At 42.3% G+C, this 18,539-nt stretch overlaps 1 protein-coding gene across 1 annotated transcript in view; it reads left to right on the top strand.

Annotated features, from left to right (window-relative positions):
- The window catches only part of LOC100478734 (F-box only protein 42), an 89,023-nt gene that overhangs the window by 63,228 nt on the left and 7,256 nt on the right, over positions 1-18,539 (top strand). Inside the window, exons 5-8 of the mRNA XM_034672082.1 lie at positions 14,683-14,836; positions 15,757-15,867; positions 17,326-17,422; positions 17,898-17,954. Coding sequence (XP_034527973.1) covers positions 14,683-14,836; positions 15,757-15,867; positions 17,326-17,422; positions 17,898-17,954 — 419 coding nt within the window. The remainder of the gene's footprint in view (positions 1-14,682; positions 14,837-15,756; positions 15,868-17,325; positions 17,423-17,897; positions 17,955-18,539) is intronic.

Raw genomic sequence — 18,539 nt, 5'->3', positions numbered from 1 at the left:
TAAGTGGGGGGCAAATTTCAGTGTTAGAATTTTCCACAGGTAGGAGAGTCGGCACGTGTTAGGGGAAGATTTAAAGCTCAGCCTGTCATCTCCGTTAACCAGTCCCGGAACACAGTTAATTTTTGCACTATGTTCTCCCAATAGAATCTTCTTGCCCAGTAAATCCTTTTGCTTTTCATTTTCTTCCCTCTCAGTCACACATGCAATTCCAAGTGATGGCTTACAGTTCAGGACCTTTGTTTTAGAAAACACTCAGGACAGGGATACACAGCCAAGCCATGAGCCATGTGTTCTGGTCTTGGCCTGGTGACTTCTGAGCTGCTTCCCTCTGAAGTTAATCCTTAATCACTTCTGCATTCCCTGAGCTTCGATTTCCTTCTCTGTGAAAGAGGAAGAGACAGGATCACTGTTTCTAAAAATCCCATAGCAGATCACTTTTATCCAAGTCACCTAAAAATACTAAAAGTAATAGATTCCTCAACCTCATACCAGACTCACCTTATCTCACGGGGTTGGGGTTAGAGTGGTGGATCTTTAAAAAAAAACAAACAAACCAGAAAATGTCCCAGTTGATTCTAAACTAGCTAAATTTGGAAATCTTAGATCCCTGTGAAATCTTTTCGCTTTCTTATTGTGCAGTCTGTGACCTCACTTTGTTATCACAGTCTGTTAGGTGAGTGTGTAATGTGCAGAGCTGCACTCCCTAACTGTTGTTAGGAAGGATGGCTGCTCTGTGCTCTCTTAACTGCTTCTTTGTGGAAAGAGCTTCCTTTTACCCTAGTTAGTGGCCTGCTGTCTGAGGAGATGGGTATGGACACCTTTGAGAGGGTTTTGGGGGTGGAATGTTGGTGGTCTCAGATTCTTTAAACATACTATCTAACCTTCAAACCAAGCCAATTATATTGGCACTGCTATTATCCCCATTTTACAGATGAGGAAACTGAAGCTTAGAAAATCACCTAGTAATTTACCTAAGATCACACAGCCAATAAATGATGGAGGAGTGATTGAAACCCAAGATTTTGTCTCTAAAGTCTGTGTTCTTTCTACTCTGCCATGCTGTGAGTAGTATTATTTTTTCTATAATTTATTTCACATTACCTGTTTTTTAAAACTTTTTAAATAGACCTTATTTAAAATAGAACAGAGTTCCCTTATACCCACACCCAGTTTTGCCTATTAACATCTTGCATTAGTATGGTACGTTTATGACAATGAATGAACCAATACCGATACATTACTATTAACTAAAGTTCATACTTTAGTAGATCTTTTCTTGGTTATTAAGTGTCTTGATTACCAAAACGTATTAAAAACTGTCCATGTTGGGGGCACCTGGGTGGCACAGCGGTTAAGCGTCTGCCTTCAGCTCAGGGTGTGATCCCAGCATTACGGGATCGAGCCCCACATCAGGCTCCTCTGCTATGAGCCTGCTTCTTCCTCTCCCACTGCCCCTGCTTGTGTTCCCTCTCTCTCTGGCTCTCTCTATCTCTGTCAGATAAATAAATAAAAATCTTAAAAAAACAAAAAAAAAACAAAAAAAAAACCCCAAAACACTGTCCATGTTGAAAATTCTACATCCTTTATCTACTTGGTCCAACTCATGAGCCTTTTCTGTCCTTTCTTAAAACCCTGTAAACCTTTTCTTATTTTAGACAGAGGTCTGAGTGTGTCACTGATCATAAGCAGTGACTTTCCTTAGAATTCTGGGCTTTCAGGAGCACCTGGGTAGCTCAGATGGTTGAGCATCTGTTTTAGACTCAGGTCATGATTTCAGGGTCCTGAGATCGAGCCCTGTGTTGGGCTCTCTGCTCAGGAGGGAGCATGCTTCTCCCTCTCCCTGCCCCCCCCCCGGTCAAATAAAATCTTTTAAAAAGAAAAGAATTCTGGGTTTTCATATCTGCACTGTTATCCTGTCTGCCTACCACCTTGACAAGCAGTTTTTGGTTGCTTTTGGGTTTCCTTTGCAGTAAAACTCTCAGACCATCTAGTGTTTCCGGTTTTCTCAAGTATCCACATAACTTCCCCTCCCGCCAACAGCACTTGATGTGTTATGAGCACAGTAAACTTCATTTTGCATGATGCCTTATCTCTGTGTATCTCCATTGCTATGTAGATTTATTGATTTTACTTTGTGTCTTGAATGAAATTGCAGAAGGCTAATCTTGTGTGGGGGGAGCACAAAAGATACTATCCTAGAGTCATTCCTGACTTGTGCCCCATGGATGACACTGTTGGTTTTCAGGATGCTTAGCAGTGCCTTGTACCAGCTCCTGCCCAGTGCGTATTGTTTCAATGTTTATTCTCTGTACAGTCAGGATTGGTCTGGTTTCCCAAGTTTTCCGGCTCTTGTAACTTCGAGAAGATTTTGTAAAGGATCTACGGAGTGGCCTTTCTTGGTAGGCGAGGGTTGGGATGGGTCATTTATTAACTTGAAATATCAAATCCTTGGTGACTACCTTATCCTTTCAAAGCTTAGAGGCTACCTCATCTCTTTGGGAAATGAACTCCTGGACTGTTGCTTTAATGAATCCTACTTTTCACACAAGCAGTGCCCCTGATAATTTCCTCTATTCCATAATTCTCTCTGGAAGTGGTTATGGGCTATGGATTTTATATTTGATTTGTTGGCTTTTGTGCTGTGTTCCTTTTTTACCTTCTTTCCCATTTTAGTAAGGTTTCTGAAATCCATTGTCCCATCTTAAAATGTTTCTTGCCGTTTGTTTGATTTACATGTGTGAGTTATAACATGATTGCATTTTATTTGAGGAATATTTTCTTAAAGACCTCACATAATGAATTTTCTGGCAGTGGATTGGTGGTCTGTTTACTGGTTAAAGCAGTGGGTGATGCCATGCAACAGCGGTATAAACATGATTGATAGTTCACTATCAGCTCAGATGTTGGCTTTTCTTTTTTTCTTAACAATACTTTTTAAAGACCTAATTACATATAGTAAAATACGCATATCTTAAGTACACTACTCAGACCTGTAAAAGTATGTATAGAGGGGCACCTGGGTGGTGTAGTCTGTTGAACGTCCAGCTCTTGGTTTCAGCCCAGGTTGTGATCTCAGAGTCCTAGGATCAAGCCCTGCGTCAGGCTCTGAGCTCAGCATGGAGTCTGCTTGAGATTCTCTCTCTCCCTCTCCCCCCACCGCTCTTTCTCAAAAAATAAATCTTTAAAAAAAGTATGTAGGGGCGCCTGGGTGGCTCAGTTGTTTAAATGTCTGACTCTTGATTTTAGTTCAGGTCATACTCTCAGGATTGTAAGATCGAGTCCCACATCGGGCTCTTTGCTGGATGTGGAGCCTGCTTAAGATTCTCTCTCTCCCTTCCCCTCTGCCCCTCTCCCCCGAACACATGTGTGCTCTCTTAAAAAAATAAATAAATAAATAAAACTAATTGGGAAAAAAAAAAGTATGTATACAGCCATGTGATTATCACCCAGGTCAAGATACAAAATACTTTATAACCTCAGAAAGTTCCCTCATGCCCTTTCCTGTCAATACCACTCCCCACAAATCACCTTCTGACTTCTAAGTGATTTGAGATTCATCTTGGTTTCTTTGAGATTCATCTGTGTGGTTGCATTTATCAGTGGTTTATTCCTTCTCATTGCTGTGAGTTTTCCATAATGTGAATATACTACTATTTTTTTTTTAACTCATCCTCCTGTTGATGGATACTTGTGTTATTTCCATTTTGAACATAGTTGCAGTTAACATTCTCATATAAATTTGTGGACGTATCACTCATTTCTTACTTAAGACCTACTTGTCAACTTTAAGAAATATTCTAGGGGTGGCACTTGGCTGGCTCGGTCAGTAGGGCACACGACTCTTGATCTTGGGATTGTAAGTTCGAGTCCCACATTGGGTGTGGAGATTACTTAAAAATAATAATAATAAAAATCTTAAAAAAAAAAAAAAAGGAAAAGGAATATTCTGAATATGGTGCATATCCCAGAGAGTTCTCTGTTCACTTAGTAGGAAGATCTGATGATATAACCTAAGTATTGTAGAGGGTTGGGGAGGAAAAACTGCTTGTCTAATAATTAAAGGTACTGCTTATAATGAGGGCCTCCCCACCTAAAGTGATGGAAGGAATGTGTTGGGAGAGGGAGGGAGGCTGGTTGGTAACACCATTAAGAGCTTGGTTTTTGTGCCAGGCAAACACAGGTTTGCATCAGATCTCTGTTGCTTCGTAACTGGTGACCCAAATGGGTTATTTAACATCTAATTTGCTTTACCTTTAGAGTAGAGGTGGTAATACCTACCTTTCCTAGTTTCTGTTCAGATTATATTCCATACAGTATCCAGCTGAAGAGGGAATATAGAATCTGATTAAGTTGACACCTTTATACATACTGAAGTACTAGCTACAGAGTGGGGAGTGGTCAAAAGGTATCCTCAAGTTCCCAGAGCTTGAAAAGTGATTGCATTCATCCATCTGTATTTATTTTGGTGGCTTTATTTGTTGAGTGTTTATGGTCAATGCTGTCCTAGCTATAGCAGGTACAGGCGTGAACAAGATACAGGGTCTGTTGTGGAAAGACAGACAATAAACCAATCAGTCAATACAAAGAGAACGTAAAGCACTAAGAAGAGAATAACTGGTGGTTCCAAAGAGCAGACGGCATGTTTAAAATAAGTTATAGGGGCGCCAGTGTGGTTCAGTCACACACAAGTCCAAAAGAAGGCCATGACTGTGCATCTGACTCTTGATTTCAGCTCAGGTCATGATCTCAGGGTCGTGGGATCAAGCCTGGTGTCAGACTCTGTGCTCAGCATGGAATCCGCTTGTCCCTCTCCCTCTGCTCCTCCCCGTGCTCTTTTTGCTCTCTCTCAAATAAATAAATAAAATCTTAAAGAAAAGAAAAGTTATAAACTGTGTCAAGCCAGGACCTCTGTATAGACGCGTGGATTTTTAAAGGAAATCTGATTTATGAAGAGAGAAGTAGCACACTAATGAATTTGGATTCTTTTTTTTTTTTTAAAGATTTTATTTATTTATTTGACAGAGATAGAGACGGCCAGCGAGAGAGGGAACACAAGCAGGGGGAGCGGGAGAGGAAGAAGCAGGCTCACAGCGAGGAGCCTGATGTGGGGCTCGATCCCACAACGCTGGGATCACGCCCTGAGCCGAAGGCAGACACTTAACCGCTGTGCCACCCAGGTGCCCCTGAATTTGGATTCTTTTCACAGCTTGTTACAATTTATTTTTAAGGCCAGTTATGTGTTTTTATTAAGATGATTTGCTTTTGATTAAAATGACTATGAAGTATATTAAACACTTTTCTGTTTTCATAGAAGGAAGGCATCCAGGTGCCCAGCTACCACTTCCATGTGCTAGTCTCTGTGAAGAAGGGAGAGGATATTACTTAAGCTACTGCTTTAAGTTCTTTGTTATGTTAGCTCCTTCCTGATCCCTGGACCCGTTCCTGGGTAATCTTCGTTATGAGTTGGTGATTTCTTCTTGTCTCCTCTAGCCATTTGCAGTCCTGGAAACAACCTGGATCTGTGGTGGTCTCGGGAGGTGTGCATGAGAGCAGAGCCAGTGGGTTCCCCTAGGAAAGGAAGGAATCCTTCCTGTTTAGTTCAGAACCTGGGATTTTTCCAGAATACTTGCTTTTCTAAGGTGGGTACACATTCTCTCCTGTTGGAGAGAAGACTGGGAAAATTTGCNGCCAGTGGGTTCCCCTAGGAAAGGAAGGAATCCTTCCTGTTTAGTTCAGAACCTGGGATTTTTCCAGAATACATGCTTTTCTAAGGTGGGTACACATTCTCTCCTGTTGGAGAGAAGACTGGGAAAATTTGCATAGCACAAATCTGGGTAAATCTCAGTCTTCCAGGGGAGAGAATAAATAAGATTATACTATATTTCAGTTTGGCTCTCTCCCGCCTGACTGGGATTTTCCTGTTTTGACACCAGGCCAGAAAGTTTATGACTAGCAACGTTGTTTTTACTTCTAAACAGAGCCACTTCAAAGGGTACCCGCTCTCCAAACCCCCATTAGAACTGCAATTAACAAGTTATCAGATTAAGCAGACTGTGGACCTCCTCTCTTCCTGGAGAAATTGAATCAAAAGACTACTTAGAAATGGTAACAAGGAACTATTATTGGTTTCATGTTGTTAATTTTTAGCTGATAAGTGCTATCCTATTCATCAGGTGGCCTTTCACTGGGTTTATTTAGAAGTGAAAACAATGCCAGTAGGGAATGTCTTTTTGTTAATGCCTGTGGCGTATGCAGGCATACAGGATCTAAACATTTCTCATGGCTATTACAAAAGTTCCTCTTGTTTTGGATGTTCTGTAAGTGACCCAAGGAGTGATGTCTTTAAAAAATGTGGGTATGGGGCGCCTGGGTGGCTCAGTCGTTAAGCGTCTGCCTTCGGCTCAGGGCGTGATCCCGGTGTTCTGGGATCGGGCCCCACATCGGGCTTCTCTGCTGGGAGCCTGTTTCTTCCTCTCCCACTCCCCCTGCTTGTGTTCCCTCTCTCGCTGGCCGTCTCTGTCTCTGTCAAATGAATAAATAAAATCTTTTTTTAAAAAGTGTGGGTATAATTATAATAATGAAAATGTATGCCCTGAAGCCGGAGACCCAGACAGGCTTTGTCTAGTATCAGTGAATTGTTTTGACATCAATCAGTAACTTTCTGGCCATTTTGCAACTGAAGAATGAAATAGTAAAGAAAAAAAAAATGGCAGTGTAAGGGAGACACCCCAAAAAGTGTATGAGCTTATCCCTGCTGAGTGATTGGCTGATGCCTTCAGGGTAGGTTGTGATGAACCCCCTAGCCACTTCTTATCCCAACTCAGGAGGGAACTTTGAAACCATTTGGTTTCCAGGGTTGGGTTTAGGTCCGCATTTTCATAAGAAATAGTTCTTGCCCTTTAGGATAGTAAAATCTTATTGGGAGACTCTAAATGGATAATTTCAACACAGTGTGCCAAGTTCTGGGACTGAAGTAGATTCGGGATGTCTCTTCCCTGTGTACCCCTCCCCTTCCAGGAGGCTAATTAGCCCAGCATGGGAGGGATGTGCTAGTGGAGGTCCCAAAGAAGGAGGTCCCAAAGAAGGCTGTGCCTGTGCAGAAGAATTTAGTGTTCTGCATCCAGTACCAGGTTCTTTGTAACTTAAATCTTTATTTTATACTGAGTTTAAATGGCGTACTTGACTAGAACCGAGTTCTAGAAAGCTGTGTAGGGGTTCTGTAGTGACTTTGCCAAAGAGTAACTTTATATTTGCTTCCTACTTTGTTTCTGTAAAATAAGCACTATGGTTTTGTGTCTTCTGAGAGCATCTCTATAAATGCAGAGACTTATTGTAATTATTATTGGCCACATTGATGGTAAATTGGAAACATTTTCATGATCAGGAGAGAGACTGGTATCTGGTTCAGACAGAAGAACCCCTGTGGACCTTGGCTGTGTACTTTGGAGACCATTCTGAATAGTTATTTGTCTCTAGGTGTTTACAGCCCAAGACAGACTTTATACTCAGGAATTGTAAAATGATCTCAATTTTCCTTTTGTCTCTCCATTCTTGAAACAATAAAACTGTGAAACATGCTTTCCTTGTTTCTGTGACAAAAGTATTACCTATAAAATCAGCGTTTAGAAATAGAAGCAGTTAAATTATAACTCCAGCAGTTTTTCTTTGAGGGATTTCTTGCCTCTTAAACTATAAGTGCTAGCCTGTCCTCTCGTGCCCTCTGGGTTTTCTGATTCAGATGCTAATGTGGTGTTCTGGGAAATGCCTTTCCAAATTATTCTTTTCCTGACCTCTGAACTCTTGCTATCAAGGTCAGTCACTTCACCCACTACCGTAATGACAGCTCTATCAAGCCGAAGGCTTGGTCAGCTTCCCAGACCCAGCTTAGATTCTCTCAGCAAAATTCATCTCTCCTACCCCCTGTGCACACACCAGCTCAAGGCTCCTGGCTACCACAGAGAAGTAGTAGGATTGTAGGTCAGCCTGGTCTGTCTGGTCTTACTTTGCCCTGAAGGGCAGTTGTGTGGGAAGGACTTAGGGTGCTGCCTCTGGAGCTTCAAGGGAGTGCCTTTCTTTGGACCTACCCTGTGAAAGTGAGTGCGTGTGAAGAGTTGCTAACATGAAGTGGGGACTGTGACCTGGAACCTCAGCAGTTACTCATGCTTTAATGTCCCCGTCGGCATCATTACTGTAAAATATTTGAAAGCATCCAGAGGAGAGGAAAACCTTTTGATTGCCAGTTAAGAACCAATTTAGACCAAGTCCCCTTTAAAAAGCAAATCACATGGCAGAACATTCTGGATTCCATGAGCAAAGTAGAAGATTTTGTCCAGTACTTTTCTTCTGGATTTATTAGTATGCTCGTGAGTCCCATGGTTAAATTTTTTTTTTAANAGCAAAGTAGAAGATTTTGTCCAGTACTTTTCTTCTGGATTTATTAGTATGCTCGTGAGTCCCATGGTTAAAGTTTTTTTTTTAAAGATTTTATTTATTTATTTATTCGACAGAGATAGACGCAGCCAGCGAGAGAGGGAACACAAGCAGGGGGAGTGGGAGAGGAAGAAGCAGGCTCATAGCGGAGGAGCCTGATGTGGGGCTCGATCCCATAACGCCGGGATCACACCCTGAGCCGAAGGCAGACGCTCAACCGCTGTGCCACCCAGGTGCCCCCCATGGTTAAATTTTTCATGCTCATAGTTGTTTTCAAACTTTACCTCCTGTAAGTCCCTAGTTCCTAGTCTTCATTCTATTTTCAGAGTCATGGAGAACTGTTAGCAGGTAACCTATGTTTTTGTAAATAAGTGTAAAAGTGATTTGCCTGAAAGCCAGTAGGTGGAACTTTTTTTCCCTTTTATCTGTTTTGCAAAGTGTAAGTTCAGTGACCTGTAGATGAGGAGAAATGTTTGTATACTAAAAATGTGAGTGTTCTTTTCAGCACCCCGGTGAGCAAAGCATTTGTCAAAGAAAGCCCACTTTGGACCCTTGTCCTTACTCTGTTAACCAAAATGAAGTGTTCCACGTAGTTATATACTGAGTATGCATAGAAGAAACTGCTCAGGGCGCCTGGGTGGTGCAGTCGGTTGAGCACCCACCTCTGGGTTTAGGCTCAGGTTGTGATCTTATGGGTGGTGGGATCGAGCCCCTTGTAGGGCTCTGCACTCAGCAGGGAGTCTGCTTGAGATTCTCTCCCTCTGTTCTCCCTGCCGTTCCCCCCCCTCCCCGGCTTACACACTCATGCGCTCGCTCACTCTCTCTCAAATAAGTAAATCTTAGAAGGGAAGGAGGAGAGGGAAGGAAAGAAAAGAAGGGCAGGCTATATAGATTCCATTTTAATGTCATTTTGGAGCATTATCTAACAGGCTCACTCAAGGATGGTTTAACTCTACAGTATGGTTCTCAGAGTCTAGTCCCCAAACCTGAACATCACCTGGAAGCTTATTAGCAATGTAACTTCTGGGCCCCTACCCCATACCTACTAAATAGGAAAGGCGGAAGGAAGGCCCAGCGATCTGCATTGTAACAAATCCCCCAGCTGCTTTTAACATAAGCTGGAGTTTGAGAACTAACGCTCTGGGGGGATGGTGGCTATTGTTTATAACACCTTAATAGTAAATCAATAATATTAATAAAGACCAATCANATAAGCTGGAGTTTGAGAACTAACGCTCTGGGGGGATGGTGGCTATTGTTTATAACACCTTAATAGTAAATCGATAACATTAATAAAGACCAATCATGGGGTGCCTGGGTGGCACAGTGGTTAAGCGTCTGCCTTCAGCTCAGGGCGTGATCCCGGCGTTATGGGATCGAGCCCCACGTCAGGCTCCTCCGCAATGAGCCTGCTTCTTCCTCTCCCACTCCCCCTGCTTGTGTTCCCTCTCCCGCTGGCTGTCTTTATCTCTGTCAAATAAATAAAATCTTTAAAAAAATAAATAAATAAATAAAGACCAATCATGGAGTAGAGATGTAGAAATAATGTCTTAGCCATGCATAAAATTATAGGCATCCCTAATTAAAACCAGTACTTGTTTTATCTTGTATCAAACTTTCGAGCTGCTCTTCTAGTCCTTGGTTCTGTGTGAATAGAAACTACAGTTGTGGGAAAGTGGCAAAGAAACCAAACCAGCATTTGAAATTGCTTCACTGTTTTACCATCTTCTTTGCAAAAGTAAACAAGAATACCTTGTAATTCTGCTACTGTCTTTCACATGTGAAATTCCTGATTTCGTAGGAACCTTGGGGGAGCATCTGAACTGATAAGCAATTTTAGGGAATGTTAGTTCTGTGTAGGGGGTGCCTGTCTGACTATCCAGTTTCCCACAGCTACCTTTTGGCTTGTGCCTTATTCAGAGATTTGCTCCATTGATCATATCTGCTGTGTGATTATGTTTGAGGAGTGAACCCTGTGAGGCTAACCATTGGCTCTGGGGAACAGGCCTGAGTAACATGGTTTGATAAGGGCACATTTGGTCCTGTGGTGCTTGATGAGAACCTGCATGAGAGCAACACCTTGCTTTTTCTACTTTTGTGGTGCGATGATACTTAGACTTTGTCTAGAGGCTCAGTCGCCACATTATTTTGAAGGTAGGCCAAGAGATGTCCTGATGAGTATAAATCCTTCATACATAAATTTTCTTGAGGGAAGAGGATTTATTTCATCATACGTCACCATGAAGATGATGGGCCTCTTAAATGTGGAGGGTCTGCTGTTGTCGAAGTACTTTATAATGTACCAGATTTCCAGTGAATCAGTCTCTGGTGTAGTAGGCAGGTATGTGTTAATAAAAATTTATTAAATATGCCATCATTCTAGCTACTGTATGAGATGAATTGCAGGCACGTATGTACAATTCTTCAAAGTTTTGGACCTCACATTTGTCTAGTACTAGTTCACATAAAAGTTATTTCCCTTATCTAACGGCGTGGTCATGTTTTGGGGGGTTTTTGTTTCCTTGGTTTTTTTTAGAAAGTTTTAAGTACTCTTGAAATAGCTTGCTTTTCTTGGAACTTTAAAACAATAGATAAAGGTATGTAATTTGAACATGAGTTTTCTTGTTTTTTCAAAATTCTAGTACAGACTTATTGTTTGCTTTCCAGAACTCCACTTGGCTAAAAAGACCATTTATTCTTCAAGTTATAGAAACTGCCAAAGTTCATTGACCCGTGCAGTCTCTGACCTCATGATAAATTTAATTCATTCAATTTGTGAACTTTGAATTAAGATCATTGGGAGTTAAAGACCCTCTGCTTTAAACAAATTCAAAATATGAGGGCACCTGGGTGGCTCAGTTGGTGAAGCGTCTGCCTTCAGCTCAGGTCATGATCTCAAGGTCCTAGAATGGAGCCCCACTGCTGGTGGGCTCCCTGCTCAGCGGGGTGTCTATTTCTCCTCCTCCCCCTCCCCCTTCTCCTCTCCCTCTCTCGCTCTTGCTCTCTCAAATAAACAAAAAAAAATTTTTTTTTTGCAGGCTCCCCACTGAGCAGGGAGCCGGACTTGGGGCCTGATCCCAGGACCCTGGGATCATGACCTGAGCCGAAGGCAGACACCTAGCCATCTGAGCCACCCAGGCGCCCCTCAAATAAACAAAATTTTTTAAAAAATAAAATACATGGGGGCGCCTGGGTGGCACCGCGGTTGGGCGTCTGCCTTCGGCTCAGGGCGTGATCCCTACATTGTGGGATCGAGCCCCACATCAGGCTCTTCTGCTGTGAGCCTGCTTCTTCCTCTCCCACTCCCCCTGCTTGTGTTCCCTCTCTCGCTGGCTGTCTCTATCATCTCTGTTGAATAAATAAATAAAATCTTAAAAAAAAAATACATGGATTCTTAGAAATGATCAAATTAGGGACTTTTTACAGAGGCTTCACTATTGATTCTTAAAGTAATAAGAATTTAAAAGTATCCAGTTTGCAACAAATACAAACATTATATGCATAATTGGGTCATAAAAAATATGATACATCAGTATCTTTGACCTCTTCTTCCTGAACTAACTATATAGGGGTTGTATGTTGAATTCTGTGCCCTCCTTCCCCCCCGCCCTGCTTCATCTGTTCTGGTATGGTAATTTTTTCCCACTTTCCTTACAAATTTAGGTGGAGGAACACAGTTAACTTTAAGTATTACCCTACTTAGTTGTCAGAATATTTAAGATGCTGAAATTAAAATGTATATTTGTGACATGAAATAGGCCTTGGAAATGCTGGATGAGGGAGTTCTCCCACTCCTTGGGATAGGAAGTAGAGGGAAGGATTTTGGCTTTCTAAAAGGTCAAGATATTTGAGGAGTCACTTATTTTTTTAAGATTTTATTTTTTAGAGAAAGCATGAGAGGGGGACGGTCAGAGGGAGAAACAGACTCCCCACTGAGCAGGGAGGCTGATGTGGGGCTCAGTCCCGGGACTGTGGAATCATGACCTGAGCTGAGGCAGATGCTTAACTGACTGAGCCACTCAGGCACCCCGAGGAGTCACTCTAGAAAGTCCTTACTTAAGATAATTCTTAAGGATTGATTTGTCATTGTCACTGGCCCCAGTTTACCTTTCCTTAGAGAGCCAGAGAATAAGTAAAGGGTCCTTTAACAGAGGTAGGATGTGACCCAGAGCCTTGTGGAGAAAAAGAGGTCCTAAGAATAGTGTTTTGTTCAGTTTACTTACCTCTCCTGTGTACTCTATGTCTGTGGCTTACCTAATTAAGACTTAGGAAAGTGCTTTTTCAGCTTTGAAACACTCCAACCTTTTTTTTTTATGAAGGTAGCAGGAGCAAGCTCATGGAGCACCTCAGCCAATATTCCCTCAGTCAGTGCTGCTAATTGACAGAGAATTATTCCTAGAGAAGACTTATTTTGGTGGTGAGATCCTGTTTGATTGATGTCTGTTCTGTTAGGAAAGTGTTCAGAATAACTGATGCCACGTAGTACTCTTAGATGCTCACTCCATTTTCTGAGGATTGTACCTTCTCAGTAGATCATGGTTAGTTACTCTTAAGTGGGAGCCCAAGGAAGATAGCCACTTGCTCACTTTTTCAGCCTTGAGACTTTGTCATCAACACCATTAGACCATGTTCCCAAAACCCCTTGCTGAAGGGGAAGGCCCACCTCTCTACCTGAATGGGAGCATCTCAGCTGCTATTAGCTTAATATACTGTTGGGATTCTTTCTGCTTAAGTTTTTTTTTTTAATGGATCCTGAAGCATTAACAATTTTTTTTTCTTGAGTATTACAGTATTTACTGACACCTGGGTATTGAGACAAATTTCTTTGATCTTTAGTGAACTAAAGGTGGCACGTAGAGTAAGTAATAAATTAGGAGAAATCAAACTGTTATTTAAAAGACAGAATAGGCTCTGGAAAATCCTGCTTCTGTGTGACATTTGTTATCCCTAAGGTTTTCTAGCATAAGCCAGATTTCTGTTGTTTCAAGATTTGGTCAGCATAGCTCAGAAGTCCAGCTTGGAGGACCTTAGTAGCCACTGCTGGTATCAGGCCTGCAGCTCCATTGGAATGCTCTCATACTGAGCCTGAAATTCTTCCCTCCATTTGTGGTAGTGAGGCCCACAGCTAGAGGCCTAGAGGTCGCAGTGCTAACATGTGACTCAGCACAAAGGAGAACTCCAGGCTGCCTCCTGTTTTACCCAGGTTCGCTGACAACAGCTGTTTTTGCTTTGTACCCCGGTACTAGCCTGTATGTGTACTCCCTAGATTCCTTACATTCTTTCCTGTGTAGGATCTAGTAAGCTGATTAAAGGGATGGGCAAGAGAGTCAACATTTATTGAGCACCTGCTATGTGCCAGGCACTGTGTATGTGCTTTGGGTGTATTATTTATTTTTTATTTTATTTTTTTAAAGATTACTTATTAATTTATTTGAGAGAGAGAGCCTGAGCAGGGGGGAAGAGGGCAAAAGCAGGCTCCCCGCTGAGCAGGGAGCCCAACATGGGGCTCAGTTCCCAGGACCCTGCCAAAGGCAGGCGCTTAACTGACTGAGCCACCCAGATGCCCCTCAAATATATTATTTAATATTCAAAACAGCCTTGGGGCGCCTGGGTGGCTCAGTCGTTAAGCACCTGCCTTTGGCTCAGGGCGTGATCCCAGCGTTATGGGATCGAGCCCCACATCAGGCTCCTCCGCTGGGAGCCTGCTTCCTTCCTCTCCCACTCCCCCTGTTGTGTTCCCTCTCTCGCTGGCTGTCTCTCTCTGTCAAATAAATAAATAAAATCTTTAAAAAAAAAAAAATTCAAAACAGCCTTATGAGATAGGTACTCTCATCCCTGATTTCAGGTAAGCAAAATAAGTAACTTTCCTCTAACTCAGGTTTCTCTGTTTTAATTATAAACAATGTATAAATTGATAGTCAGTGATATTATAGTAGTGATGTATGGCCACAGATGGTAGCTATACTTGTGGTGAACTTAGCACAATGTATACACTTGTGGAATCACCACATTGTACACCTGAAACTAATATCACATTGTGTGTCAACTATACTAAAAAAAAAAAAGATGTATAAATTGGTGATGGTTTTCTGTCAGACCTGTCCAAGCCAGTTTTGTTCCCCCACTTTCCCTTATGTTCTATAGTATTGGTTTCCCTTTTGTGATTCTTTCAGGAAAAGGTGATCTGTAGACACCCTACCTATGGCTTGTGAGACCCTGAATCTTAACCATGATGTTATTGACCTTTCCTAGGATCCTATCCTTCCCCTAAAGCTGGAGCAACTCTGGTCGTGTACAAGGACCTGCTGGTGCTGTTCGGTGGCTGGACGCGGCCAAGCCCATATCCCCTACACCAACCAGAGAGATTCTTTGATGAAATACACACTTACTCACCCTCTAAAAACTGGTAAGCCACAAAGATACGATCCTTTCAATCTGGAATAAAAGATTTCAAATGAATGGACAACTCTCCCTTCCTTTACCAGGAATCTCCTTGGGAATTTGATAAAAGCTCTGGACTCTTTTCCAGGAAACAAATTTACATATGTGCATAGATGTACTGACAGTTTCAGAGAGTTTACAGGAGCCCCTTAAAACCTAAAGCAAAGGGGCTCCTGGCTGGCTTAGTCGGTGGAGCATGCGACTCTTGATCTCCAGTTTGTGAGTTCCAAGCCCCATGTTCAGTGTAGAGCTTAACATTTTAAAAAGTTTTTTTTTTAAGGTAAAAAAAAATAATAAAATAATTTTTAAAAAATACTAAACAAAAGCTAAAACCTCTATTCCAAAGAGAAAAAGTAGAAGAGATTTATTCCTCTTCTAGAAAAATAAATATGCCATTTGGACAATAGGAGGCTCTTCAGTTTTGGCTGCTAATTCCTCAGGTGTGCTGTGGATCCAGATGATTCATTGTTCGCTGCTATGTCTCCAAGACTGATTCCTGACTCTCTTTCCTTGTAATGGGCTACTTAGTACAGGGCTCTTGGCAGCTGCAGCTGATCAGGACTGTAGAAAGAAGTGGAAGGTGGTGCTCCTTCAGCACGTTAGGCTGAAGCAGCCAGGGAGCAATGATGGCGTCTCTGTCATCTCTCCATTCCACCTCTAAGCCAGACACACTGAGAACTTGAAAGTGAGCATAGCTTTAGCAGGTTTATAGGACAGGCATAATGCCTTCTGCCATCTTCCACTTACTATCCTAACAGTATCTCTACTGAAGGTGATAAGGTTGTCATTTTAAGTGGAGACCTACTTACTGTTTCCACCTTAAACTCGTATGACCAGACACAGGTGGTGCTGACTTCTTGGCTTCCCCCCCTCTTTTTCTGTTAGGTGGAACTGCATTGTGACAACCCATGGGCCACCTCCCATGGCTGGCCATTCCTCCTGTGTGATAGATGACAAAATGATTGTCTTTGGTGGCTCCTTAGGATCCCGGCAAATGTAAGTCTATTTGGTTTGCTACCTGTCAACCTGAAGGTAAACACTCCTGGGAGTAACAGGTCAGAAGAGTGAACTAGTCAGGTCAGTATCCCTCAGCATGGTTCTAATTGATCCAACCAGTTGTCGCTTCCTAGCGTTCTAGTTTTTGATCCCTTAATCACAAGCAATAGGTTGAAAACTTCCTGCATAAAAGCAGAGCTGTGTAGAATCTTTTCATTTGGCATTTGGTTCATTCCCAATGGCGGATCAAGTTCCGATATAGCTTCCCCCTTGTCTGTTTCCCCCTGCGCTTACAGAAGGCTGCCTTCTAAGAAGCAGAGTGCTTTTACTTGCTGTCCTTTATGACCCAGCCTGTGCCCTTCTTGGCTTTAGAGAAGGGAGGTAGATGGACAGGACAAGTTGAAAATGGTTCATTCTCCAAATGAGATGGGTTGGGGGTGTGGGTAGGTGGGAGAAAACTGTCAGGTCCGATGCACTTCTGTGAGGCTGTGCTCCCTACCTGCTGTCCTTACCATCTCTGGCCACAACTGGCCACTTCATGCCAGAGTCAAGAGCCGAAGCAGTCCATCTGAGTCACTCTCTAGAATTGGTAGTAGCTGTGTTAGTGGTCATGAGAGGGAAGTTAATGAGCTCTCAGCAGTAAAAACATTCCAGACCCAGCTCTCTTCTCTGTTAGACAAGCTATTCCCCATCTTCCTATTTCAAAACAGTTGTGGAGAGACTGTGAGCTGCCCCCCGGATAAGAAAGTTTAGGGCTTTACGGTATTAGCGTTCTTATTCCTGTGTGCCTCTGTAGGAGTAAATGACCTTAGCGAGGTGACGGTAACATAGAGACTGCCTTCTAGTAGTCTGTCCTTGCCATACTGGTCCCTTGGGGGTTGGAGATGCCAGTTTGTCCTTGATAAAACTGCAGATCTCATTAGCCATGTTGAGATTACTTTTTGTAGCCAGAATCGATAAATCTTTATCTCCTGAACGATGGTAGAGCTACCTTTTGCATCATTTTTTTCTCTTCCTTGTGGTTTTTGCTTTTGAACGGTTATATCTTGATCAGTAGCTATTTCCTGCTGTCACTCGTTCACTCTTTAGGTACTAGTATGTGGCTGCAGACATGACTCAAAAGCGGCCTTATGGGTCAGTGGGAAGAGCAAAGGTTTGAAGGTCTTGAGATGGATTCCAAGGAAAGAAGGGGAAGAAAAATATAGTTTAAGATGCTGTGACCATGGCACTTTGCTGGGCATCTTTATAAATGTAACTTCCAGGGCACCTGGCTCCCTTAGTCAGTAGAGCATGCAACTCTTGATCTCAGGGTCATGAGTTCAATTCCCATGTCGGGCATGGAACCTACTTAAAAATAATGATTTAAAAAACAAATAAACTAAATGTAACTTCATTTATATCAGCTCTGTGGTCCTTGGGAGCTCCCAACTCCTTCAACCTTATGTCCTTCTCTTATAGGAGCAACGATGTCTGGGTCCTTGACCTTGAGCAGTGGGCGTGGTCCAAGCCGAACATCTCCGGCCCCAGTCCTCATCCTCGAGGTGGCCAATCTCAGGTGCTCAGGAATTAAAATAACTATTCAGCAAACACTGTAGCATCTTCCAGTTGGGATGGGAAAGGGAGGAGGGAGTCAGGTAAGCTGCCAACATGCATAAGCCAAAGAGACTTTGTCATTCTTTTTTGCTGGTATTTATTTTTCAACTTCTAATGGGTTGTGTTTATTTTTAGTGGCTTTATATTGTGCCTCTCCCCAAAATTTACTTTGCTGTTTCATTTCTCAAGAGAACCCTGCATTTTATGTACACTCATGTTAATGTTTGATCAACAAGGAATATATCCATTCAGGTGAATCATCAGTAATTTGTTCACAAGGATCAGAATTGACATGGTTTTGGGAGAATGGAGAGCTTATGGTGACTAGAATACTGTAATTTGGGTTCTGGGTAGGCTATTTTCATATACCACTAACGCATAAGAGGTCAGATGCCTGTGTCTTTGTAGGTTTATTTTAAATGTGTTCCTCTCCCCAGATTGTCATAGATGATGCAACTATCTTAATCCTTGGAGGCTGTGGCGGTCCGAATGCTGTGAGTATTGCTGGTGTGGCATTCCAAGGCACATGCCGCTAAGACTTTAAAACTTGCTCCCCTGTCTCACCTTGTGAGCATGACATCCTTTTTATTGAGAGAATACCTTTTTCACTTTGGGTATATAGCCATGGTATTTTCTGGCCAAACTCTGCTGTTTTTTTGGTTTTGGTTTTGGTGGGGTGAGAGATGCTTTGAATCAGAGACAGTTGTCTCTTAAATATTCATATTTATATCTATATTCTTCCTACTCCCACTTCATCTTTAGGCTGTAAGGTTTGCTGCTATCATTTTTTCAAGGAGGGGTGGGACAGGAAAACAGGCTGCTGCCAGAGTTTACATGGAATTTATTTAAGAATGCAGATTCAGAAAGTTGCAGGTGTGTATTATCTACCTTCTCCCCCACCAAATCATATATACACACAGACACACACACAGGCAAAATTCAAAACCCAGGACCCTGAGATCATGATTCATGGGTTACAAGCACAATTCCATGTTCCAGGCCAGTGGTAGTTTATGAATGAATGAGGGCATGAGTGAATGAGTGACCTCAAATGTTGGTATTCTTTTTTTTTTTTTTTT

This window comes from Ailuropoda melanoleuca, chromosome 11, assembly GCF_002007445.2.
Source record: "Ailuropoda melanoleuca isolate Jingjing chromosome 11, ASM200744v2, whole genome shotgun sequence".
Classification (NCBI taxonomy): domain Eukaryota; kingdom Metazoa; phylum Chordata; class Mammalia; order Carnivora; family Ursidae; genus Ailuropoda; species Ailuropoda melanoleuca.
The sequence above is the reverse complement of the archived record's forward strand: the minus strand, read 5'-3'. Positions and strand labels throughout refer to the sequence as shown.